This window comes from Nycticebus coucang, chromosome 21 (assembly GCF_027406575.1).
Source record: "Nycticebus coucang isolate mNycCou1 chromosome 21, mNycCou1.pri, whole genome shotgun sequence".
NCBI lineage: Eukaryota > Metazoa > Chordata > Mammalia > Primates > Lorisidae > Nycticebus > Nycticebus coucang.
The window spans coordinates 19,020,240-19,048,009 of NC_069800.1; the positions used below are offsets into that span (position 1 = coordinate 19,020,240).

General features: G+C 42.5%; 1 protein-coding gene across 7 annotated transcripts in view; it reads left to right on the forward strand.

Annotated features, from left to right (window-relative positions):
- The first annotated feature begins 10,773 nt into the window (after positions 1–10,773).
- The window catches only part of KIF16B (kinesin family member 16B), a 348,569-nt gene continuing 331,572 nt past the window's right edge, over positions 10,774–27,770 (forward strand). For 4 of the 7 annotated variants that reach the window (XM_053573824.1, XM_053573826.1, XM_053573822.1 and 1 more), the window contains exon 1: positions 10,774–10,992. In XM_053573824.1, coding sequence (XP_053429799.1) covers positions 10,946–10,992 — 47 coding nt within the window. In that variant the 5' untranslated portion in view covers positions 10,774–10,945. The remainder of the gene's footprint in view (positions 10,993–27,770) is intronic. The other 3 variants (XR_008376486.1, XM_053573823.1, XM_053573825.1) reach the window with 1 other exon arrangement.

Sequence of the window (27,770 nt, forward strand, 5' to 3'; positions counted from 1 at the left end):
GACAACAATAAACTCTCTGAATATGTTGTTTATTTTCAAAAATCTGTGCCACATACCTAGTAAAATAGCTTTCTTAAAAACCCAGGAATGCTAAGTACTGGTGAGAACATGGAACAACTAAAACTCTGAGACGTTGCTGGTGGAAATGCAAAATGGTACACACACTCTAGGGAATGGACTTGCTTTGTTGTTATTTCCAAATGAAGTTAAATACGCATTGAGCACAGACTAAGAAAAATCCTACTTCTTAGGTTTTTACCCCAAAGAAATGAAAACTTAGGTTCATACAAAACCTTGCATGTGAATGATTATACCCTGTTTCCCCGAAAATAAGACATCCTCTGAAAATAAGATCTACTTACAGGACAGATAAGACGTCCCCTGAAAATAAGACCTAGCGCATCTTTGGGAGCACACCTTAAAATAAGACACTGTCTTATCTTCAGGGAAACAGCGTAGTATCTTTATTCATAATTGCCAAAATTGGAAACATCCAAATGCCCTTTAACTGGTGAATGAATGTACCGTGTGTGGGATAATTAAGTATGATTCAGTAATGAAAAGGAACTATCTATAGGCCAAACAACATGGATGAATTTCCAATGTACTGTGCCAAGTGAAAGAAGTCAAACTCAAAAGAGCAAATACTGGATGATTCCATTTATCTGATATTCTAGAAAAGACAAACTGAAGGAACAGAAAGCAGAGTGGTGGTTGCTAGGGGTTGGAGATAGTGGAAGAGGTTTACTACAAAGGAGCAAGGGGAAATTTGAGGGGTGGTGGCACCGTTTTGTATCTTGATAGTGTTAGTAGGTATGCATAGTACAACTAGCATTTGTCAGAACTCATAGAACTGTGCATAAAACATTCTGAATGCAACTGTATGAAAACGATGCCTTAATACATCTGATTTTAAAATAAGCCATCTGGACCTTCAGGGAGGTTTCTAGGTTGGTGGAAAGTCTCTGAATCTCATCTGGGTGGTGTTCACAAGGGTATACATACACATATGAAATATTTCACCCAGTTGGACATTTAGTATTTGTATATATTATGCATTCCACTGAATGAATTTTATATCTTAATTTTAAAAATAAGAGGAAAAAATGTTCATATCTTATATAAACTTATAACTAAGAAAAAAGAGAGAGTGAATGTGTGTCTACATATGTTTGTATGAGAGAGAAAAACAGAGAGAAGGAATAGGATGGGGGGATGGAAGGGATTAAATGAATCTACAATGCAGTTTGGATTGACATGAGACTCTTCGTATGGTGCTTGATAATATAATGGCAGGAAGGTAGGCAGCAGCCACAAGAGACAAATATCACCAATGTCATAGTCTTGGGTAAGACTGGCCCTTTTATCCATGTGTGTGTGTTTTTTTCTATTTCTTTAGTTCTGTTTCTAAAGCTCCTTTTCCATTTCTAGCAATTTCTCCCACATATCTCTGCTGAAGAGGAGGGGCTAAAGGAGAAGGCCTGAGCGCTGAGGATGTAGATATCTGGGTTCAGATCCTAGCTTCAATATTTGAAAGCTGGATGAACCACAAACTTGTCCCTATTTTTTCATTTGGCATATTTCTTCTCTCTGAGTCACATATGTATACAGAAATCTTAGTATCTCAGGGACCTCCAGGAACATTACAAATCTCTTGGCAATGACTCTGAAACATCTCGTTTTATACTAATTCTCCTTTTTGAGCGTTTGAACGATTTCCGTCATGTACTTTCTGGAGCAATAACAGTGAACCGTAAGAACTCCATGGCCTCATTATCAAGTCATCTGCGCAGGGCCAATTGATTTGGATGATATCAATCCTGTTAATCCTTTCCTGGAGTGCAGTGGGGCAGAGGCCCACTTATTTATTTTACAGAACAAAAAAACTGCTGAAACTCCTAGGCATCTCAGCTTTATTCCTGGAAATACTCAAAAGTCCAAATGCGTGGCCATCCCCTCCTGGCAATCTACTCTATTCCCAGGAGAGCATGGCGCCCTCCCATGGACAAAAGAACACTTCCCTGACTGCCTGCTGAGGCCATGAGAAAGAGAACTTAAATGCAAACAGGAGTATCGGAATTGGGTGGGGGTCATGAGCAGGCAGATGGAGTTCATTTCCAGGTTGTTAGTTACTCCAAGCTTTTCAGAGTCCCAGCCTCTGAGGAACTCAGAGTGGAGCATCTTTTACAGTTCAGCCTGCTGCCACCAAATCCTGGACTTTATCCCAGATTGACAAATGAGGTCTCAGCCCTGGAGTTGTCCATCATGAGCCTCAGGGGCTGCTTTGCTGTGACTGGACGCTCCACCATCTGTGTGTCAGCTTTGAAACTCTTCCCTCTTTCATCCCAGGAATGCAATTAAGCAAGTTACTTGGAACTGTGTCTTCAGTAATCTCACCCAAGGCTTGAACAGTTGTGGGTGGGTTAACAGGGTGAGGGTATAATCAGGTGAAGTGGATGAACGAAATACTTTGTTTCCTGGTTTGGTTTTGCGCTGTGATATTTGTCTCCTTACGCAGAGAGCGTGCAAACTGCTGTCCTGCCATCTTCCCTACTGTATTGAACTACCGGTATCATTGTAATCAGCACTTCTGGAAAGTGCCGATGGCCTACTTTGTACTCATTTGTGTTAATCAATGTTAATTACAAAGCAAGCACAGGAGTTAACGAATTATAATGGGCTTAATTAAGTCTGACAGTAACAAATGGCATAACCTTTATGTTATGGCCTGGTGAAAGAAACACAAAGGAACAAAATAGGCCAGAAAACCACCACGTAAGAGTTCATTTTTATATACTGGCCATCTACAAAAACAGAATAGTATAATGAGTTCACTAGTCTGCTAATCATCAAGTTAAATTTTTACCAAGCCGGTACTACTCGCAGTATTGAGAACTATAAGGCTCACTGTTTACCCTTGAAGGGTTTGTAAGCTTACTGGAAAAGAGACACAGAAAACTACTTTTAAAATTCTCCAGTGAGTCACAATGAATGGTGCTAACCCGTTACATCACATCAGAGGAGGGCGTGATCACCATCAGTTGGAGTAGTGGGGGAAGACCAGGGCTTACCACTGGGTGGAGGAGAGGAGAGAAGTTAGCCTTCTTGCTGGATGTACAGTACAGGTGGGGTAAAGATTTAGACATGGGATGCAGATAATGGGTTTAGAGAGCAGCCATACCCCTCTGAGTCTGCATCATTGATTTAAGTTCCACAGAGGGGTAAGGAAAGTGGTATCTGAAAGGTGCTTTACTAATAACCAAGCTGATGGGGAAAAAAATATCAAGCCGAAAGTAAGAGAAATGAACTCAAAAAACACTGTTGCCCCTTGGAAAAGAAACTACCCTCTTTGTTTTGTTTAATTAAAACACCTGCAGCCTAATGTGTTTGCTTTAGGACTTTGCTTCCTTAGCCTTGGAGAGCCCTGAGGAGACAGTGAGGGTGTGAGCTCCCTGCTCCAACTCTCTGCTCAGTTTCGGCTAGAAATACCTTTCAAGGACTCAGATATGCTGGCTTCCCAGATAAAAGAAGATAAATAGAAAAAGCAAACACTGTTCCATGGCTGCTCCTGTTATCTGTCTGCTGAAGCAGAAAAAAAAAAAAAAGCCATTTTTACCTTTTATAATACCAGCTGCCTTTCCTCAGCTGCCTGGCATTTTCACTCCTTTCTCTGCCTGGCACGGCTACTCTCTCTTTCTCTTTTCCTCTGTATCTCACTTTCTTTTTTTAATTTTTTTTCTTTCTCAGGAAAATAAACTTTGCACTCTATCCATCCTGATCACTGTGTGTGAATTCTTTCTCTAACCTGGCAGGAACACCTTCTAAATTCTCACCCTAACAGTGTCCACAGTCATGTTGCCTGAGTCTCGATTTCTTCATGTATAAAGAGGAAATGACCGCAGAGACTCTTGCAGCTCCACACTACGGGTGCAAAGGCTTTTGAGCAGGGCCATTTTTCATTTCAGGTTATATTGGGATGCAAGCAATAACACACACACCCTGAAGTGGAAGGCTTACTTGACAACCATTCTTTTATTGTTCATAAATCTACAGGTCATCTTAGTAGTTCTACTGGTCTGGATGGGATCAGTCATTCTGAGCTGCCCCTCCTCAGACATCTGACATCTGCTGATGAGATGGCAGAGGTTGGCTGGTCTGAGGTGGCCCAACTCACACATCTGGTGGTTGACTGGCTGTTGGTTGCAGTGCTGGGCTCCACAGGACACACACTCAAGAGTCAAGTCAAACCTGGGCCTGTACACATGGCAGCAGCAGGTTTCCCAGGGTCAGAGGTAGGAAGCATGTGGGCCTGTTGAGGCGAAGGCTGGGAAACCACATGAAGTCAGCTCTGCTGCATTCTGTGGGTCCCAGCAGGTTTCAGGGCTAGCCATGTTGAAGAAGTGCAGGAAGAGATTCTACCTCTGCTTGAGAGGAGCTGCAAAAAGACATTGTAGGGTGTGAGTACAGGCAGGGGGGAATTTGTAACTGTTTCTAAACCTCTCACAGGATGCTTCATGCAAAGAAAGTTTCTCACCATTCCCGGAGCAGAACTTGCTTTCCCAATTCTGAACATTTGTTCAAGGTATTTATTTATTTATTTTTTGTCTCAGAAGTCACCTCTTCATCATCTTGGGGGTTCAAATCCTGTCCCTCCAGCAAAGCCCATCTCCAAAGTGAATTCATCCATGAAACTTTCCCCTATTCCTTCAACTAAATGTGACTTCTCACTCTTAAGAAGTTAAAATTCCACCAGAGTCTACAAGTCCATTAGTTCTGAACTATTTGTGACCATACGTATAGTTACATGAGATTAAAAGCAATCTTTTTTATCTTAGTATAAGAAATGACTATTATTTCAGGTGATAGTCTCTATTAAATTGAATATGCTGTGATTTCTTCATTCACTTACAGTGTAAAAGAAAGTTTTATTTATTTATTTTTTATTAACTCATAGCTGTGTACATTGATATGATCATGGGGCATCATACACTAGTTTCACAGAGCGTTTGACACACTTTCATCACAATTGTTGAAATAGCCTTCCTGGCATTTTCTCAGTTATTGTGCTAAGATATTTACATTCCACATTTACTAAGTTTCACATACACCCTTGTAAGATGCACCGCAGGTGTAATCCCATCAATCCCCCTCCCTCTACTCCATCCCTCCTCCTTTCCCTCTCTTTCCCCCCTCCCCCTATTCTTAGGTTGTAACTGGGTTATAGCTTTCATGTGAAAGCCCTAAATTAGTTTCATAGTAGGGCTGAATACATTGGATACTTTTTCTTCTATTCTTGAGATACTTTACTAAGAAGGATATGTTCCAGCTCCATCCATGTAAACATGAAAGAGGTAAAGTCTCCATCTTTCTTTAAGGCTGCATAATATTCCATGGTGTACATATACCACAATTTATTAATCCATTCGTGGATCGATGGGCACTTGGGCTTTTTCCATGACTTAACAATTATGAATTGGGCTGCAATAAACATTCTGGTACAAATATCTTTGTTATGATGTGATTTTTGGACTTCTGGGTATATGCCCACTAGGGGAATTGCAGGATTGAATGGCAGCTCTATTTTTAGATCTCTAAGTGTTCTCCATATATCTTTAAAAGAAAGTTTTAATTTCTGGCTGTGTGCCTAAAGCTTTACAAAATCACTAAGTATGATTTTTTTGCGATTATCTTTATTGCTATTTTGGAGCTCAAATTTTCTCTCGGGCCCCAAAGTACAGTTTTTTGAATGATCTCTGCTTTCTTTTTTTTTTTTGTGGTTAATCAATTTTTTTTTTTTTTATTGTTGGGGATTCATTGAGGGTACAATAAGCCAGGTTACACTAATTGCATTTGTTAAGTAAAGTCCCTCTTGCAATCGTGTCTTGCCCCCAGAAAGTGTGGCACACAACCGAGGCTCCACCCCCCTCCCTCCTTCCCTCTCTCTGCTTTTCCTCCCCTCCATGACCTTAATTGTCATTAATTGTTCTCATATCAAAATTGAGTACATAGGATTCATGCTTCTCCATTCTTGTGATGCTTTACTAAGAATAATGTCTTCCACTTCCATCCAGGTTAATACCAAGGATGTAAAGTCTCCATTTTTTTTAATAGCTGAATAGTATTCCATGGTATACATATACCACAGCTTGTTAATCCATTCCTGGATTGAGGGGCATTTAGGCTGTTTCCACATTTTAGCGATTGTAAATTGAGCTGCAATAAACAGTCTAGTACAAGTATCCTTATAATAAAAGGATTTTTTTCCTCCTGGGTAGATGCCCAGTAATGGGATTGCAGGATCATTAGAATATTCTAAATATACCTTTAAGTTTTATGACATAGAAAATGGTTTAGATTTGGTATGTATGATTTCTGTTTTGGATACTATCATACATTTCTTTGAAAACCAGGCAAACACTTGTTTTTGTTTATTGCCTCACTCCATAGCTTATAAGTCCCTTGGTGTCAGGAACACTATAAGGAGAGATTGAGTGTATCTCGTGATGTAATACCTTTGGCCAGCATTTCTAGCACAGAGGAGAACAGATGGGTTTTTGAGATATTAGTTGTATCTAATGGCCCAATTGAAGTGAGCAGTCTGCTGTTTATTGAGGATTTTTAAAAGTTATATTTGTGAGAGAGTAAATCAGTTTTATTCTTTAGAGGCTAGGAAGAAAAAAGCAGAGCTGATGTGGACATGGTATTTTTCTTCTAATGATAGTATTTCTAGATGATTCAAATATTTTGAGGTGAAGTGAACATTTTATTACAATACTATTTCACTTTGAAATGACGAAGCTAAGACTAAGGGAGTTTTGCTCACATTTTATGAATAGAGAGAATGTTAAACATCAGGAAAAAATGTCAACAACAAATGAAGATCAAAATAAATTACATCAAAAAACCCCAAACAATCTTCTTCCTACCTTATACATGAACCTTTTTGGTAATAAGAATTTATACTCTACCAAAACGTTTTTGGTTTTGCTCTAAGTCTCAGAATCTTCCCTTCTTCTTTCAATCACAATTAAAGCTTTTTTGAAAAATAGAAATCCCTTCATCCATACATTTGACTGTGCAAATCAAAGGTTCTCAAACATTTTTGTGCCATGGACCCTTTTGGTTGGTTGGTGAAAACATTTTCAGAATAACATTTTTCAATGCAGTAAAATATATGAGATTAAAAGGAAAATAAATTGTACTGAACTGCATGAAAATGTTAGAAAATACATTTGCGATAGCATAATATATATGCACACATTATTATCTCTCTCTTTTATTTTAGAGACAGGGGTCTCTGTGTGTTGCCCAGGCTGGACTTTGAGTCCTGGACTCAAGGAATCCTCCTGCCGCAGCCTTCTGAGTAGCTGGGACAACAGACGCCTCCACTCACAGCTCTGTGCTTACATTAAGTAGTGAGATCTAAAAATAACTGATAAACTCAATAATAAATAAATAAGTAGCAAGATCTAGCAATAGTATCAAGACTACTATATTTCCAAAGTCATGAATGTCAGAACAATTTGAGAGACCTGCAGCAACTCTAAGATGAAAATATCTGTCATTTCTAGCAGTGTTGGTCTTAGACATTAATAAAAGGTACATATGACTCGGAAGCTATTAAAGGTGTAATCTGTTTCTCACCCAAGTGCAAGGACCTGATGGAAAATTTGTTTCCTTAGTGGCTCCTGAGTGTCCGCCCCCTCCTGGTGAGGTGGCCCCTCCAACACTGACTGGGCTTGGTCGTCTGATCTCAAACAATGGCTTGTGCTCTGGGCTCTCTTGGAAAGGAATTTTGCCACAAGAAGAAACCTAATCCAACTTTTTTGGGGACGGAAGAGAACAAGAGGCATCAACTTACCCACACTTGAACTGAAACCAGTCACCAGTCACATACGTCAACCAGACTAGGCCGGCAACATGCAGAATTGTGAGAAGTAATAACCAGAGTCTATTTGAAGCCACAAAGTTTTGGGCCATTTGTTGCTCAGCATACATAACTGATACAGACTCCTGAATTCTGTCTACTGGCCTTGGGACTTAGACTTAGAACCACTGTGAGTATTTTGCACTTTGTTTAGAGACATTTAGCTCCACAAAGGGCGGGTTACAGACCTGCAGCATCCTCACTTCCTCACTTGCTGGAAAGCTTCACCCCATACCTACCGCGTACCGAATCTGCAGTTTTTCAAGACCCCCAGGTGATTCACATTCAAGTTTTCAAAACTCCTCCAAGTATGCACATTAAAGACTGAATTGAGCAAACCTCGTATTTTATAATTACTCGTCCCTTTCAGAAACTTCTTTCACTCTCCTGTAGAAATATTCTTTGCTACGTGTTGGTCAGGTCTGCAGCGAGATGAAGGTTACTGCCTTCTGTTCAAACTCCAGGAGTGCTGGTGTGGGTCTAAAGTTAGTGGGGCTGCGATGCCTTGCTTTGAGTCAAACAGTAATGCTACAGATGGACGGTGGGGGTGGTGTGGGGTTAAACGCTTGTAGGTTGTTGGAAATACATTTTAAAAAATCAATGAATAAAAACTTCTTAACTACAAATAAATTACCAGACACAGAAAATTGCTTTAATGAATTAGCTAGAACTCCTCCCAAAAAATTTAATTCTGTTGTCCTTAAGAATTTAGGCAGTGTCTTGCGTGCCGAACCCCTCCCCAGCCACTTGGCCCGGGAAATTCAGCGCAGGTGTAGCGGTCTCCGCTCCGCGCGGAAAGGCTGCCCGCGCAGTTTGTCCCCACGCAGCTCCCATATAAGGCGGGCCACACCCCTGCCCAGGGCCGCCAAGGCGCAGCTCCGGCTCCCTACCCAGCTTCTCAAACCAACCCGTGAAGACTGCGCATGCTCAGCTCGCTCGCCAGCTCAAGTGTTTGGAGCCCTGGGATTTCCCGCCGCCTACTTGTTGAATCCGCATCCATCTCCGTGCGGATAGAGGGGGGAAAACCAGGGATTTCAGGGCTCTAGAAATGAAGGGGATTGTTTTGATTCAGGGCTGGCGTTGAGGTTCTAATGAAGGCGATGGGATAATGATTATCTTTCTTTTTTTTTTTTTTTGTAGAGACAGAGTCTCACTGTACCGCCCGAGGGTAGAGTCCCGTGGCGTCACACAGCTCACAGCAACCTCCAGCTCTTGGGCTTACGCGATTCTCTCGCCTCAGCCTCCGGAGCAGCTGGGACTACAGGCGCCCGCCACAACGCCCAGCTATTTTTTTGTTGCAGTTTGGCCGGGGCTGGGCTTGAACCCATCACCCTCGGTATATGGGGCCGGTGCCCTACTCACTGAGCCACAGGCGTCACCCAATGATTACCTTTCTAAGTGGGTTAGCTATTAGCAGTCATGATCTCACTTAGTGCATTAACCACTTCCGTGGTGGTATTCCTGATGTGCAGGTGACGCAAAGCCTCGGAGGCAGCCAGTTTTGCGGCCTGGAGGATTGTCAAAGCCGGAGTTGGAGTGGGGGCTCACAAACAGGAGCCTTGCCTCCCTTGCTTGGATGGAGCCGGGCTGTGAAAGCTTGGCTTTCTGGAGGAGCACTCTCTCCTGCCTTGTCTTGCCTCCTTGATTTGAACAAGGGTCCTGAGGCCAGCTCCCAGGAGCCTTAGGAGTGTGAAATACCAGCAGGGAAAAGCATGGGGCAGAGCAGCTCTTTGCAGCCCCTTTAGGGACAAGGAAGCCAAGGTTGACCTGCAGGTCACGGATATGACCTTTGGTGCCTGTGGCTCAAAGGAGTAGGGCGCCAGCTCCATATGCCAGAGGTGGCGGGTTCAAACCCAGCCCTGGCCAAAAACTGCAAAGAAAAAAAAAAAAAAGAGAGTGCATTGAATAGGCTTGCCAGTCATTATCTGTCAGCTTTGGGGCTTGAGGCAGAAGGGTAGGAGTTTGGGGCTAAGCTGGATGGGCGGTTGTGCTAAGCGGAGGAAGGCCGAGTTTATGCCTTGGTTAAAGTGACCCACAGGTAACCCTGTGGCTCACAGGTGGACTCCTGAATGTGTATGAACCATGCATGCCTAAATTAATGAATTTATATTCTATGGGACAAGGGAGTGAGTTCTACCAGAATACCTAAGCCTTAAGATAAGGGATATCCTCACCCCTCTTCTAATTAAACTAAAATTACTCAGCTCTAACAAAAGTGCAAAACAAGTCTGATTAAAATCTGATCCCAGGGCGGCGCCTGTGGCTCAAAGGGGTAGGGCGCCGGCCCCATATGCCAGAGGTGGCGGGTTCAAACCCAGCCCCGGCCAAAAACCGCAAAAAAAAAAAAATCTGATCCCAGCTGATATAATGACATTTCTGCCTACATTTAAAACATCTATTACTTTTTAAATTTTCATTTCTCAGTACCCTGAATTGACGGGTTCAGAACACAAGCTTGGGACCTCCTTAGGGTAACAGAGAAAGCCCTATTGGGAGTTCTCGCAGTTTGCCTGTAAAATTAACTCATGCACACCTGGGTAAACTCAGGTCTTTGTAAAGAGCTGAAAAACTGTTACCGGTAACCTAAGCATAGTCTTTGTTCTGGCCCTAAATTGCTGCATGCCCTCCTCTGGAATTTTTCGGGAGATGAGGGTGGTGGCAGCTTCCCTGAAATCATCCCCTGACCAACGCCACCGGGTCACCGTTCCATCCCCTCTCGGTGACCCCGGGAGGCGGTGCCCTGGCCCGTAGGCCCCGCCCATGCCCCGAAGCCCCGCCTCCTCCGCGCCGCGCGGCCTCCGTCAAACCCCGGCGCGCGGATCACGCAGGCCGGGGCCGCTCTGGGCATGCTCAGTGGCTCGGCAGGTGGGGCACCGCGGAACTCCTGGTCCGGCCCAGTGCAGAGGGGCGGGGGCGAGAGGGAAGTAGGCGGGATCTGCGAGCCGAGTAGCCAGGGTCGCAGGCGGCCACGGGGTTCTGGGCTGGTGGGAGCCCACGCGGGCCGGGCCGGGATGAGCAATGGCATCGGTCAAGGTGGCCGTGAGGGTCCGGCCCCTGAATCGCAGGTGAGTGGGGCCGTCTGCGCCCCGCCCCCTCTTCGCTCTCCCACTCTGAGGGAGCGGGTCTCCAGCTTCCCTCAGAGGCGGCCTGAACTTAAGTGTCACAGGCCGACCACTCGCCACCGGCCGCAGGTTGTGGCCTCTGGGGGACCTGGAGACCTGATGTTTTGCTGTGCCTTTTCTAGTTGCCCTGGAGGTAAAGAGTTCACAAGGCCAAGGAGAAGATTCGTATAAACTCTCCCCATCCCATTGACTGGAGGTTTGCCTGTCTCCCCTTTGAAAAGCATCAAGGATCACTTCCATGAAGATGTGACAGAGCTTGGGGTGAACATGGGAGTGGTTAGGGGACCCCCCCAGGAGCTGTCAGGCTACTTCCTCGTTTGTGCCAGCTCAGAAGTTCTCTTAACTATTAATCATGTTACTTTTAATGTCTTAATGAGACGGTTTTGATCTCCAACGTAGCAGTTCTTAACTTTAGGTTAAAGGGTGGATGAGAAAACTTTGACAAAGTTTTGACTCCTAGAAAAAAGTCAAGGATGCTTTGGACGTGTTTGAAACATGCTGATTTAAGAGAGAGGAAGGGCTGTAAACTTAGAATTTAATCTTGTTATGTATTTCTACAAAGAATTATTTTCAGAATGATTTTTGTCTTCAATAACTGAAAAATACTCTGTGCTTCCTTTTCAATGACTTTTTAAAATCAGTTTAAAAAGATACTTTGGAAAAGTTATTTTTTAAATTGGTTTAACTTTAAAGATTGAAGTAGACCCTAGGTGGAGTGTGTCATCAAGTGGATAGAACCGATCCCACACAGCCATCAGTTTTTTGTTTGTTTGTTTTTTGGGACAGAGTCTCACTTTGCTGCCTTTGGTAGAGTGCTGTGGCCTCATCATAGCTCACAGCAACCTCAAAATCTTGGGCTCAAGTGATTCTCTTGCCTCAGCCTCCTAAGTAGCTGGGACTACTGGCGCCTACCACAACACCTGGCTATTTTTAGAGACAGGGTCTGGCTCTTGTAGAACTCCTGAGCTCAAGCAATCCACCCACCTCAGCCTGCCAGAATGCTAGGATTATAGGCACAAGCCATTGCTCCCGGCCAAAGCCATCAGTTTTTATTGACTTATCAACTGGATTGGTGGACAGCTGACTTACCACATGGCATTTAGTCATATCAACTTGTTGAGGTCAATGTTTGATGGTTCTGAGAGCTGATTGGGGCATCAGAAAATTATAAAATCAGGAGATCTCCAGAACCTGGTATGACTCATCTGGATCTGTTTTTCTGTTGGCAGGTAGGGAATCATGACATTGGTTTGTAACCATTGAAAAGCAGTGCTTTTAGAAACAAGTGCTTTTCCGTTTTTTTTTTTTTTTGTTTGTTTGTTTCTAATGTTATTTAGGGAAAGAGTTTCACTTTTTTGTGTGAACACTAAGAAAATATTTTTGTCTTCATGCACACCCAATCATGAAAGGTGAACAGAGCCCAAAGCCATTTAGATGATTTAAGATTTTTCTTTGTATGTAGAAGTTTATATGTATGTGGAAGTTCTTTTTCTTCTTTGGAATAATGTGAGCACATGTGAGAAAGTTGTATCTCCTAACTTTAGACAGTGTTTATTAAGTGTCTCCCAGATGCCCAGCATTGTGCTGTGTGCTGTCTGGGGTACAGGTGAATCAGTCCTGAGGAGCATCTTCCAGGAGTCCACAGTTTGGTGAGGGAGGGGCTCTAAACTGGCATGACTCTTGTAAAACAGCAGGCCTGCTGGGAGGGGTGCCGTGAGTGGTGCTTTGCCATTTGAGGCCTGGTGCTGAGGTACTTGGAGGAATGGCAGGAAACAGGTTCAGAGATCATGGGTTTTGAGGAGATAGATTGATATGATGACATTTGTGCTCTGAGCAGAGAACTCTGGTGGCAAGAGGTAAGGAAGCAGTGATCTGGGCCAGAGGTGGAAATGAGAAGGCGGAATTGACAGGAGTTGGTAGCTCAGTGGATGGGAAGGAGGGATCAAGGGAGGAGTGCAGAGTCATTAACTGAGGTTTGCTGCACAAGGAGGTGGACAGTTAGGGAAGGTGTATGATGAAGTTGGTGCATTCTCTCTTGGAGGAGAAGTTTTATGAGATGCACTGAGTGTCACATATAAGCATAGCTCATTGCAAGCAGCGCTAGACACTTGTTTTCCTTGTTCCTTATCTGAAGTGTGGGAAGGACATTCATTCTGTCTGCTTGGTGTGTTCAGTGGACAGTTGAAAATGTCATTGTAGGTCTCAGATAATTTGAGTACTGATATTTGAAAATTTTTTGCATGTAGTCAACAGTTTAAGAGTTAGGTGATGCTGGATGCAGTGGCTTATGCCTGTAATCCTCATACTTTAAGAGGCTGAGGTGGGAGGATAGTTGAGCCTGGGAGTTTGAGATTATTTCACGCAACATAGAGATCCCATCTCTATAAAAGAGAAAAAGAGAAATTAGTTCGGGGGTGATTGTGTGCATCTGTAGTCCCAGTTTCTCAGGAGGCTGAGGCAGGGGTATCACTTGAGCACAGGAGTTGGCATCACGCTGGCACCACTGTGCTCTAGCCTGGGCAGTGGTCCCAAAAAGAAAATAAAAGAATGTTAGGTGAGAAGAAAAGGGAGCCAGGGATTGATTTGGGGGTATGTCCCTCTTTAGAATTCCAGGGAGTGGAGAACTGGCAGAGCAGTTGTCATGACAGGAAGGAGAGAAGTCTCTGAAAGAGGTGGTGTTTGTTGCTCAGATGACCCCAAGATGATGAGAGGAAGATGAGGACCTTGGTCTTGGAGACAAGGATGCTGGTAACCTTCCGAAGAGAAGTTTCACGGAGAGTCAGTGATCCAGAAAGTTATCAGTGAAGTAGGAAGAGATAAAGTGACCAACCAAAAAATACTTGACTAGCTCATAAGGAAAGACAGTCAAATTATAACAATGATAAGAAGCTTTTTTTTTTTTTTAACCCATGAGATTGGTAAATATTAACTAAACATCAATGGCTGGTGAAGGAATGGTGAAACAGACTCCTCTGTGTTAGTCATGGAAACAAAAAGGGCCAAAACTTTTGAAACGTTCATATTGGGAAATTTGACAGTAGCTATCAAGCTTAGACCTCTATAAACCCTTGATCTGTCAGTTTTATTTTTAATTTTCTTTTTAAAAAATTTTTTCTAATTTCTAATTTTTATTATATGGATTATACAACTACCTACCAAGATGTGTAAGGATGTTTGTTGCATCATTGTTTGTAACAACAAAAAACTCATAAATGACCTGAATATACAAAGACGGAGAATTTGTTAAATTATGACCTGAGTTGTTCGGCAGAATGCTCTGTAGCACTTAGAGTGAGTTGATCTTAAAAGAGTTCCAGGGTGATGCTGGAGTGAGACTGTGAGTTGTGTATATGTGTGATTATCTTGAAAAGCAAGATACACACATATACACATGTGGTAGTCCAGAGGGTGGAGTTGTGTGTATGTTTAAAAATGTACACACACGAGGCTTTATCTGTATATAAGAAACCTAACGGTATACCTCTAAAGAAGAGTACTAATCAGTCTATTAGGCAAAGATAGAAGGCTTTACTTTTCCTTTTCACTGTTCAAATGTTTACTGTTCTCCTTCATAGTTTTATTAATAACAATTAAAAGCTTGTTTATATCATTTAAAAAAGTTACCTAAGAAAGTCACTGGCACAGGAGAAAGAAGTTTCAGTTGGGGCTTGGCGCTGGTAGCACAGTGGTTATGGCGCCAGCCAAATACTCTGAAGTTGGCGGGTTTGAACCCGGCCTGGGCCTGCTAACCAACAATGACAACTGCAACAAAAAATAGCCTGGCATTGTGGCAGGCACCTGTAGACCCAGCTACTTGGGAGGCTGAGGCAAGAGAATCGCTTCAGCCCAAGAGTTTGAGGTTGCTGTGAGCTGTGATGCCACAGCACTCTATCGAGGGTGGCATGGTGAGACTCTGTCTCAAAACAACAACAAAAAAAAGCAGTTTCAGTTAGTTGTCTAGGAGAACTGAAGGTTGTTCAAAATTTGTTTAATATTAATTTTTAGATCAGAGGAGCTTTAGGCAAAAGGCAAGCAGGTGACAGACACAGAAGCCCCGGGAGTGAGTGGGAAATGAGGATTGCTGTTGCAGCCAGGCTCTGAGGTTGGGGGGGAAGGTGGTAGAATGCTGAGTTTGACTGAGTTTCTGAACTAGAAGCCTTTGCTGCAATCAGGAGTGCTTGAGTTGGACCAAGATGTGATGAGTTTGTTTTTACAGCCATAGTGTTTTTGGATCTGTGGCAGAAGTTGTCATTTCAGATGTGAAAGAGTGATCGTTGCAAAGGCATAATAGCTGCCACCTTTACTGAGAGTTTGCTCTGTGCCAGACTCTCAGGCCTAAGCAACTGGTGCAAAATTTATTTTAATCTTTGCAACAATCTCAGCAGGCATAGACTATTATTGTTGTGCCATTTTACAGATTGGGACATAATGACTTAGTTGTTTTGGATTGCTATAACAAAGCACCATAGACTTAGTGGCTTATAAACATCTCCCTTCCCCCTCTCAAGTGGAATCTAGTGTCCTATATATTAAGTTCAGAAAAGAAAAAGGAGAAAAAAGAAGAAAAAACAAAGCAGTAGTGTTTTGACTGATATTGGTAATCTTTTTTTTTTTTTTTTTTTTTTTTTTTTTGTAGAGACAGAGTCTCACTTTATGGCCCTCGGTAGAGTGCCGTGGCCTCACACAGCTCACAGCAACCTCCAACTCCTGGGCTTAAGCGATTCTCTTGCCTCAGCCTCCCGAGTAGCTGGGACTACAGGCGCCCGCCACAACGCCCGGCTATTTTTTTTTTGGTTGCAGTTTGGCCGGGGCCGGGTTTGAACCCGCCACCCTCGGTATATGGGGCTGGCGCCCTATGGACTGAGCCACAGGCACCGCCCAGATATTGGTAATCTTTTTAAGAGCAAGGTAGTGTCAAAGGGAAAACAGTTTATGTTTAGCCCCTCAGTTCATTGATAATAGGGAGTGTCTGTCCGGATGCGGCCAGGAAGCAGGTGTCACGCCCGTGCCCATTTCTTTACCCTGGCAACTGTTTCCTCCTCCCATCTGAATGACCCAGGGCCTTTTATCAGGGATTTAAAGAGGAGAGACTGAGACCTAGCAGACGATAAAGCTGGCTCCTGTTCCCTGCAGAGCCCTTTGTGGTGACTTGTTGTCTTGGGGCTCACAGACAGAAACCGTTGGCCTCAGGGAAATGCTGGTCTAGTGTGAGAGAAGGTATAAACACCCAGCATACAAAAATAGCTAGAATAATCTGTGGAGATGGAGCCCCTAGGGCAGTGGTTCTCAACCTTCCTAATGCCCCGACCCTTTAATACAGTTGCTCATGTTGTGGTGATCCCCAACGAAAATAATTTTATGGTTTGGGGTCACTACAACATGAGGAACTGTGTTAAAGGGTCGGGGCTTTAGGAAGGTTGAGAACTATGGCTCCAGGGGATTCTGGAGGCCGAGGAAGTGCTCTCCTGGGCTTCTGCAGGTCTCTTAGCTAAGAAAGTGGAGTTTGAAGTGAGCCCTGGAGGGGTATTACCAGCGACCATAAAAGTGTATCCATTAATAGTAAGTGCTTAGCTGGTGCTCCTTGAAATTTAGCACTGCCAACTGGTTCTACAGACTAGGAACTGGGGCTGGGGACTAATGCAACCTGACCGTCCACAGCCAGGACACTGTGGCGCCGAGTTGAACCTCAGTCTGCCTTACTCTCTGACTTCCTAAAGTCCTTAAGTCCTTCCGATATACAGAAAACTTAGATGAGGGGGTGGGGTGGCTGGGAGGTAGGAACAGGTTTAGTTTGTCAGGGATTTTGGACTGACTGAAGTTTTTTTTTTTTTTTTTTGAGACAGAGTCTCACTTTTGTCGCCCTCGATAGAGTGCTGTGGCATTACAGCTCACAGCAACCTCAAACTCTTGGGCTCAAGCAATTCTCTTGCCTCAGCCTCCCAAGTAGCTGGGACTACAGGCACCTGCCACAACGTCTGGCTATTTTTTGTTGCAGTTGTCATCATTTTAGCAGGCCCAGTCCTGGTTTGAACCCGCCAACTTCTGGGTATGTGGCTGGCGCCATAACCTCTGTGTAAGAACTAGTTTCAGGGCAGGTGGGCACAGTGAGTGAGGGCTTTATTGTATTAAGCCTGCACATTTGGGCTTTTGATCTCTAGAATCTTGTGCTGGCCTTGTGTTATGGATACTGATTATTTCGGTTAAATTGAATGAAATCAAAATTTTAGTTAGTCACCCTGGGCACATGCAAATGCTCAGCAGTCACGGATTGAACAGCATAGACACATGCAGAGCTATCGTCCTGAGCCAGACTGAGCAGGCCTGAACCCGGCTCTGCCGCTTCCTAGCCTCCTGCCTTGGCACTTACCTGCTCTGTGCCTTCACCTGTAAAACGGACACCTTCACACCTTCACAGGTCATGGGGCTGAAGTAGTGATCGAATGAGGTAACGTTTCTAACAGTGCTGGGCCCGAGTGACTTGGGCAAGGTGATTTCACTATTAAGGCTCAGGTTCTTTTTCGTAAAACAATGACTCTCCATGTGCGGTCCAGGAACAACTGGAATCACTGAGACTCCTTGAGGGGGTTCATAAAGTCAGAACTGTCTTTACAGGAATGCCAAGATGTTATTTGCCATTTCCACTTTGATTCCCTCACAAGGGTACAGTGGCGTTCCCAGGAGCGACATGATGTGTGACTTCGTGGCTCTGCGGTCTGTTCATTTGGTTTCAAAGATTTCTCAGGTGTAATTTCTACTATGGTAACTATCGATAAATGTAATTGATGTTAACAGAACTCTTTGGGGCTCCTCAGCAATTTTTAAGAGTGCGAAAGGGTCCTGAGGCCACAGCATTGGAGAACTGTAAAATAACGCTGCGTCAGCATTGAGATGAAATATGCAGTCGTCTGTGTTGTGTGTTCACACCTCCATATGTGTGGTCACCTTTCTTTCTTTTTTTTTTTTGAGACAGAGTCTTACTATGTTGTCCTCGGTAGAGTGCAGTTGAGTCACAGCTTACAGCAACCTCAAACTCTTTGAGCTTAAGCGATTCTCTTGCCTAAGCCTGCCACAATGCCTGGCTAATTTTTGTTACAGTTGTCATTGTTAGCAGGCTTGGGCTGGGTTTGAACCCGCCACCCTTGGGTATGTGGCTGGCACCATAACCACTGTGCTACGGGCACCAAGCCATGTGGTCACCTTTCAGTAAATCATAGCTGGTCTTATTTTTATAATCAGTGCTGTTACTGACAGCCACACTTCAGGAGGTAGGAACTGAGGACCTAGCACTGGAGAAAGAGGGAGAGAGGAAGGCAGGAGAAGAGAGTGTCATGGCCAACCAAGAGGCCTGGGGCTCAGGAGGGGAGAAGGTTGCCAGTGTGGGAGGCCACGTAGGCCATCTTCAGTTGAGTGGGGGAGGCTTGGGGATGTGAGTGGGTGTGGAGGGGTCCCCTGTTAACTTCTCTTCCAACTAATGGAGAGATGAAAAGGAGACAGCACAGTTCCTGTTCACCTGTGTGGAGTTTGACTCCTGTTAATCAAATCTTTCAAACTTTTTTACTCCTTACTTGAGGCGTGGCCTGGCTCGGATCCCAGTTCTCACCTGACACCACAAACCCAGACTTGCCAGAAGAGAGATGTTTTGTTTGTTTTTGTTTTAAAGAAGAGAAGAGGAAGACAAGGAGTTGGCTGAGGAGCAAGGGAGGGAAGTGGGGGCTGGCTGGAAAGAAAGGCGGTATCTGGTTTCTTGGCGGAGAGTCAGGTGGGCCTGCCTGGTAGGGGGCAGCTAGACCAACTCTTAGAGTTTGCAGCCTGTGGAAGTTTTTTCTGTCTTTTAGGTGAATTTGACAAGTAATGTGAAGCAAATGACTTATTTTGTTTTTTCATGTACATATAGTAAAAATTCTGTAAGTTGACCACCCAAGGGACTGTAACAAACTGGTCAACATACAGAGGTAGTCATCATAAGGAACTAGGCCTACTGTGCTGATCTGTACATGTGGTGCATGTCTGGTCTGTGAAAATTAGGTCAACTTAAGGAGGGGGATCAGTGCAGACAGGTGGTCAACTGTGGAGGGTTGATTGTATTTAATAATATCTTAGGGTATATAACACACTTATACAAGGTACATGTGTAATATCTTCTGTGAGTATATTGGAGTAGTTTAAAAATATTCTTCAGTGACTTAGAGTACACATATTTACTAAACGTGTTTTAAACTATTGTATTTTAAACATGTAGCCAGTATGTGAGAGCGTGCAGGAGAGGGAGAGGGAGATCAAGTGTATGTGTGTGTCTTTTTGTCAGAGAAAGAGGTTATTTAGAAATGTCTAGTTGATTTATTTTAGACATCCTCATTTCGTGATTATTTTTCTAAATTATTTCAATAGCATTGGCTATTTTTGTAGGTTTCAGAATTGGTATGCAATCTTTCTGAAGCTTGTTTTGTGAAAGTGAATTTGTTAATTGTGGTTACACTACGGCCTGGGGGAAGAGGTGATAGTGATTTATCCTACCCAGCCCCTTATTGAGGACTGAGAGCCTCTGGTTTCATGGCTTTGAGTACCATCTCTCAAGGTCAGGTTCTAAAAAAATGGGACACATCCTTCATAGGAAGTTGGTTATTTCTGTGTTCAGTCCATTAATTTACCTTAAACACAGAGGCGGTAACGGCCAGTAGGGCCTGGGAGCTTTTATTTGATCATTTACACTGGCTCTGGGTTTTTTTATGTTTCCTGCTCTGTCCATTCCAAATACATTGTTGCTGCCCAATGGAGGGGAAATAGCCCTTTTCGGATCAGTGATTTATTCATAGACATTTCCAGTAAATTTCTGTTTTGTCTTCTTCTTTTTTTGTTTTTTCCTGTTTTTAGAGACTGAGTCTCCGTCTCTTGTCACCCAGGCTAGAATGCAATGATATTATCATAGCTCACTGCAACCTTAAAGTACTGGCTGGGCTCAAATGATCCTCCTGCCTCAGCCTCCTGAGCAGCTGAGTAGCTAGGACTACAAGCACATGACATCACACCCAGCTAATTTTATTATTATTATTATTTTTTATAGAGATGGAGTCTCACTTAATCGCCCTCGGTAGAGTGCTGTGGTATCACAGCTCACAGCAACCTTGAACTCCTGGGCTTAGGCAATTCTCCTTGCCTCAGCTAGGACTACGAGTGCCCACCACAGCACCTGGCTATTTTTTTTGTTGTTGCAGTTTGACCAGGGCTGGGTTTGAACCTGCCACCCTTGGTATATGGGACCAGCACCCTACCCACTAAAGTGCAGGTGCTGCCCACACCCAGCTGGTCTTGAACTCTCATCCTCACTCTGTCCTCCCAGGTAGGCCTCCCCAAATGCTGGGATTACAGGCATTAGCCACTGTGCCCAGCCCACTTTCAGTAAATTTCAATAGAATGTGAAGAATTTAAAATAAATTAAGAAAGTTAGTGCATTCCTCGTAATGGCCTTCATAAGCAATTTTGGTCATTACTATTTGTGGCCATTCATTCACTTACTGGGAATGCCACTAAATCCTGTGCTGTGTTATCTAATTCTTAACAGCAGTTCTACAGGGTGGATATTGTTAGCTTCATTTTATAGATGGGAAACTGATGATTAGAGAGAAGGATCAGGTTCTGGCTCAAATGTCACTTCTTCAGAGGAGAAGTTTCTTTATTCAAAGCCTTTCTGCTTTTTTGATATAGGCATTTATTACTACAAACTTTCTTCTTATTACTGGTTTTAATGTATCCCGGATATTTTGTTATGTTGTATTTTCACTTTCATTTGTTTTGAGAAATGTTTATATTTCCTTCTTAATCTCTTCATTGACCCCCTGGCTATTCAGGAGTATTTGTTTAATTTCCATGGGTTTGTGCATTTTTCAGTGTTCATCTTGTCATTGATTTCTGGTTTTATTACACTGTGATCAGAGAAAAGACTTGATATGATTTTAGCTTTGTTTCTTTCTTTCTTTTCTTTTGAATTTTTTAAGACTTGTTTTGTGGCTTAGCATATGGTTTTCTCTTTGAGAATGACCCATGAGCTGAGCAGAAGAATGTGAATTCTGCAGCTATTGGATGAAACATTCTGAAATATCTGTTAGGTCCATTTGGTCTGTAGCGCAGGTTTAGTCCAGTGTTACTTTGTTGATTTTCTGCCTGGATGACCTGTTCAATGCTGAAAGTGGAGTGTTGAGGTCTTCAATTGTTCTTGTATTGAGGTCTGTCTATCTCTTTAGCTCTGATAATATTTGCTTATATAACTGGGCGCTCCAGTTTTGGGTACGTATGTATATTTTGAATGGTTATATCGTCTTGCTGAAGTGACCCCTTTATCATTATATAATGACCTTCTTTGTCTCTTTTTACAGTTTTTGTCTTGAACTGTCTGATAGAAATATAGCTACTTTAACATTTGCATGGAATATCTTTTTCCATTCCTTTATTTTCAGTCTTTGTAAGTAAACTGTTTCCTGCAAACAGCATATATTTGGTTCTTGTTTTGTTATCCATTCAGCTGCTCTTAGTCTTTTGATTGGTGAATTTACTCCATTCACATTCGATGTTGTTTTTAATAGGTAACCATTTCCTACTGCCATGTTATTATTTGTTTTCTAGTCCTCCTTTCTGTCCTTCCTTCTTTCATTGTTAAAAGTGATTTTCTTTGGTATGTTTTAATTTCTTGCTTTTTATTTTTGTGTATCCATTATTAAGTTTTTTGGTTGGTTTGATGTTACTTGCGAAAAAACATTTTATAACCAATTATGTTAAACATATGAGAATTCTGCCTACAAATAAGCAAAGAGATATTAATAGAAATTCCCCCTTTTAACTCCATTTCCCCGCCCCTGCTTTTTAACTTTTTGTTGTTTTCAAGCCATATCTTTTATACTACCTATCTTTCAAAAAGTTGTTGTAGTTATTTTTGATAGGTTTGTATTTTATTTTTCCTATTATGTGATTTATGCACTACCATAATAGCAATAGAGCATTTTGTATTTTTGTATTTACTATTACCAATTAGTTTTATACTTTCAGATGCTGTCTTATTCATTAACACCTTTTTCTTTCAGACTGAAGAACAGCATTTAGCATTTCTTGTAGGACAGGTCTGGGAAAGTCCTTATTTCTCCTTCATGTTTGAAGGATATCTTTGCAGGACACAATATTCTAAGGTTAAGGTTTTTTCCATTCAGCGCTTTGACTATGTCATGCCACCCTTTCCTGGCCAGCAGATTGAGAAGTCTGCTGTCAGATGTATCAGAGCTTCTTTACATGTAATATGTTATTTTTATTCTTCTCCTTGGACCTTTGGAAGTTTAATTATTAAATGCCTTGAGGTAATCTTGCTTCAGAAGATTAAATCTGCTTGGTGTGTTCTATGACCTTCTTGTATCTGAATATTGATATCTTTCTCTAGATTTGGAAAGTTTTCTATTATTACTTCTTTGAATAAACTTTACATCCCAATCTTTCTATCTCCTATTTAAGGCCAATAATGCTTAGGTTTTTCCCTCTTGAGGCTGGTTTCTAAGTCTTTTGGGCATACTTCATTCCTTTTTATTCTTTGTTCTCTTCTAACTGTATTTTCAAATAGGCTGTCTTTACATTCACTAATTCTTTCTTCTGCTTGGTCAATTCTGCTGTTGAGAGGCTCTGATACATTTTCCAATTTGGCCATTGAATTCTTAAGCTCCAGAATTTCTGCTTGATTTGTTTTTTCATAATTTCAGTCTCTTTATTAAATTTCTCTGATAGACTTCTAAATTCTTTTTGTATGTTGTCCTGAAATTCATTGAGCTTCTTCAGGACAGCTATTTTGAATTCTTTGAAATGTCATGATCTTAATTTTAGAAGTGTTATATTGATTAGTTGTTTTTTAGAGTTGTCCTCAATTTGGGTTTCTCTGACAGTTTATCCTGATTAGATTGAAGTTGTACAATTTTGGCAAGAATACTAAAAAGGTGACTTTGTTCCCGTCATCTGATATTGGGGATGCGTGATGTTAATATCTTATTACTGGTGAGGATGACCTTGATTATAAGATTGTGTCTGCTGGGTTTCTCCACTGTAATGTTTTATTTTTCCTCTTTGTAATTAATAAATATCTTAGTGGGGATATGTTGCAGAAGAAGACTTTTGACTTCAGTTTGCAGGTGCGTTATTGTAAATGTAAGTTTTATTTGAAGCATTTTTTTCCCTCTGACTGAAAAAGGATTTGTCATATTATCCAAAGTGAAGAACATTTGTTTTCTTGAATGCTGATGGTTGTATAGAACCGTGTACTTCAAACGAAATCCACAGCAAGACATATATCTGCTCAGTGCACACTGGTATTTTCTACTTTTTACTACTTCTTTTTTTTTTTTAACGCAAAAGGTGGTTGTTACCCACTAAAATGATTTTATAATCTGTAGTTTGAAAAACTCTGATGTACTTGTTACTAGACGGACAGGATCTGCTTGTCACTGTCAGCCAATATGCAGAGACTGGTATAGGTCCACCAAACATTTTCAGAAGGCCAGCAGTCCTGGAGAACAGTGAGTGTAGCCCCTCCAAGACTGTTCGGTTTTTTCCATTTCCAAAACCACAGTTTTATATGTGAAAGTTCAAAGCAAAAACCATGTTAACCCTTATCTTAAACAACAATAATGGGCATAACCCATGACCTATAATAAACAATAATCAGTAGGATTAATAATCAGGACCCAAAACAACATTCCAATTCAAAAGTTAATCTCCTAAATCAATTGCCCTAAACTATTCAAGATAAACACTTTTAGATGAATTTATGAAATAGCAAGAATGGGAGACATGAAGGTCATGTAGGACCTAAACGGACCACAGCAGCTATGTCCTCTCAGCCCTTGCTGACCGACTCCTTCCTGCTCTCACTACATGTGTCTCACAGTGAATTTATCATCCAGAGAAGCTGGTAAAATCAGATGCTTTTATATGAAAAAACATCATGCCCTTAGAAGATGTTTGTTTTGTTTCCTCTTGGGGCCTCTAGATCCCAAGAGGATAAATAGAGCTTAGAATGAGAATTTTAAACTTTTTTTTTTTGAGACAGAGTCTCACTCTGTCACCCTTGGTAGAGTGTCATAGTGTCACAGCTCACAGCAACCTCAAATTCTTGGGCTCAAGATGTTCTCTTGCCTCAGGGGAGTTTTAAGCTTTTAAGAGTTTAGGATTTTGAACTCAGTGTAAAATGTCTGCTCTCTGGACCCTGGTTTCCTTAGTCCAAGTGGTCTCATGGTTTCTCACCTGGTTGCACTTGCTGTTTCTTGTTTTCAGAGTCTTATTAACATAATCTCTACATCAGCGGTTCTCAACCTTCCTAATGCTGCAGACCTTTAATACAGTTCCTGTGGGTTGTGACCCACAGGTTGAGAATGCTGCTGTAAGTCATCAAAGTGACTCAGCTAGAGACACAGGAGTTCACTGTGTGAACTGCTCTGAATGAGCCTTTAGTTCCTTAGGGGACTTTGGAGAAAATAAGCGATTCAAGGTGTTAGAGACTAGCTCAAAACTGAAGCAATTTGCAGAGATGAAGCTTTTCGAAATAGATTTAGATCTGTCTTTTACCCCGCTTAGTGTTTTCATACCAGCTCTCTGCTTGATTAGAGATGGGCAATTGGGAGAAAAGTGTCAGTAGTCTTGGGCTGGTGCCTATGTATGATTACTCAATTAAGGCACTTTTTCTTTTTTTTTTTTTAATTTTAACTTTTTATCTTGAAATGTTTATGAGAAGTTGCAAAAATAATGCAGGTTACCATGTATCTTTTACTCTGAACTTCTCTGAACGATACTATCTTCTACCATCCTGTAATTATCCAAACCAGGAATATAACAGTGTCTTTTATGTAGTCCCAGTATTGTCTTTTATGCAGTTCACTTTCCAAGATGACACAGTGAATACATTTAGTTGTCATGTAAATACTTCATTCTTACTTAAACTCTCCTTGTCATTAGGGCTAACTTTCCATGTAACTGATGTCACATTAAGGGTCAAGTAGATAAGGTTTCCCCCAGAATGCCTCTGTCCATTCAGAAAATTGAGGAATTCTGCTTCCTGGCATCCTTTGTTGGAATATATAGATAGGCACTTTGAGCTAACATTGTCATTAGATTAACTGTTCAGTCATGCAGGTTAAATGGTAAAGACATGTGGGGGGCCTTTAATCCTTAATGGGGTAAAAGAGGTTAGAGTTTAGAGTGAGTTGGGAGAAGACAGGTCCCAGTGGTATGTCAAGGGGTTGTTGTAGGCAGAATTAGTTAAATATGTGGTGGTATAGGGGTCACAAAATCAATGTCTAGAGGGGCTAGGCCGACCTAGGATAATTCCACATTAGAGAGCCTGAGTGGAGATGGAGGGTAACTAGCAGCAGGTTCTGAGATTCACAGTCAAGGGGTAACAGGGTGTGGAAGGACACTTGCAAGCTTCTGTGACAAACCTGCACCCCTGTTTTGGTGGCTAAGCACTGAAGACACGGAAGAAGTTTATCTTTGGCTGGTGTAAGCAGACCTTTGTGCTTGGTTCCCAGTCAGCAGGTGCTTTTCTTCCATCTCGTGGAGCCCCTGCTCTCTGGGCCACACTGTCAGCTCTTACAGCCAGTGGAAGGAGTGAGAGGTGGAGGAGGCACACCCACTTCTTGGCTACTTCGGTGTGGAAGACACTCTATTGGTGAGAACTGGTCACATGATCACACTCAAAATGCAAGGAAGGCTGGGAACTGTAGTTACTGGCTAGGAGCCACTTTCTGATGACAGTTCTGAACCCCAAGGGGGAACATCTTATGTCTAGAGAGACGATGTTTCTCCTTTCCGACTAGTGATGCATTCAGGACCTCCAGACTCTCCCTTCCATCTGCTAGAGGCATTGTTTCCCAGATGTTTGCTTCTCCCACTTCTTCCCTCCTGAGTTTTTGTCAAACATCATCTCAGTGTGGGCTTCTTGAATTATCCCATTGAAAATAGCACCACCCCCCTCCAGATTTTCTATCCCTCTTCTCTGTTTTTTCTTCTTGTATAGCACTTATCACAATTTGTCCTCTTAGGTACTTTTCGTACTTATTGGTTTGCTGTCTGAGTCCCTCCACGAGCCCTGGAGCCATTTCTGTCTCATTCTTAGAATACCTTGCTTGTGCTTGGAGTATAGCAAGTGTTCACATGTTGAATGAAAGTGGGAACCTGGACTGTTAAAATTCCTAAAATTTCAAATGTTGACAAGGATTACAGCTAAAACATGTAAGCAGACAGAGCCCTGGGTCGGCCAAACAGATCATCTCTGTGGGTAGGAAGCTGTCGCTGGCTGCCAGCCCAAGCCTCAGGCTCAGGGCTAGGTGCTGTGGCTGTGGCTGGACGGTACTGGTTTGCATGCTGGATCTGCCACTTGCTCATTTTGTGAGCTTAGATGTATTATTGAACTTTTCTGGGCTTCAGATCCTAGTACTAAAACATGAGTCTAATAGCTCTTCCTCTTCTTCCTCCAGTGTTATTGTGACAACCAAGGGTAGATGATACATCTGAATACCCAATGTAGATGCTCAGCAAATTAATGGACTTAGGGAGTGTCCGAACGTGCCGGCCCCTGTGCTGGCTACTGGGGGAATAGGTGCCAGGTTGGGCAATTTCAGAAAGCTTCCAGGAAGAAGGGAGGCTTCATCTGGACATTTTAAGATGGGAAAGATTCATAGCAAGGGGAGATTCTTTGAACTGTCAAATCTTGACTGCATGCCTCTGTGCATAGGCCTCTGCTCGAAGTTTGGAGATTCATTGGTGAAGAGGACGATAAAGTGGCTGCAGTCTGGGAGCTTATATTCTAGTGTAGTAAAAATGCAATGTGAGCCACATGTGTAATTTAAATTTTTCTGGTTGCCACATTAAAAATGTAAAAAGAAATAGATGAAATTAACTTTAATGATCTATTTAATTTAACCTGATATATTCAAAATGTTATTCAAAATGCAGTCAATATAAAATGTATTAATGAGATGTTTTACAGTTTTTTCTGCTAAATAAGTCATTGAAATCTGGTGTGTTTTTTGTCCTTAGAGCACAGCTCAGTTTTAATTATTCATGTATCAAGTGTTCAGTAGCCTGTGTGACTAGTAGCTTCTGGTGGCTGAAAGTTCTATAAAGAAAATAAAGCACAGCAGACGGGGGTAAATAACCATAGATAACAGTGGTCAGGAATGAGCTGTCTGTGCAGGTGATACTGGTGAAAGAAGTAGGGTGATGAACAATGGGAATATCTGGCAAGAATGTTCTAGGCGGAAGTAACAGCAAGTACAGAGGCCCTGTGGCAGGAGTGTACCTGGAATGTGCCGTGGGTGGCCTGAGTGCAGGGCCGTGGGGAGGTGTGGCTCATGTAGGGCCTAGTAAGCCCTGGTAAGGTTTTAGGCTTTATTCTAAGTGTGGCTAGGGCCTTTGGCAGGGTGAGGACATGGGGTGATCAGATCTGACTTATGTTGTTTAAAGATCACTTGTGCTTTTGGTGGAGAATGGGCTCTAAGAGAGCAAGAACAGACACAGAATGGTTTGGGCCAGGGGCATGAGGTGTTTGATCCTAATCATTTGCTCAGTGAGCATTTTCTGAGCATCTACAGAGCACGGAGCTTCATGTTGGGCGCTGGGGACTCACTGGGCATGGTCCTTGCCCTCAGGAAGCTCAGACTAGAATACGGAGCTTCATGTCAGGCAGTGGGGACTCACTGGGC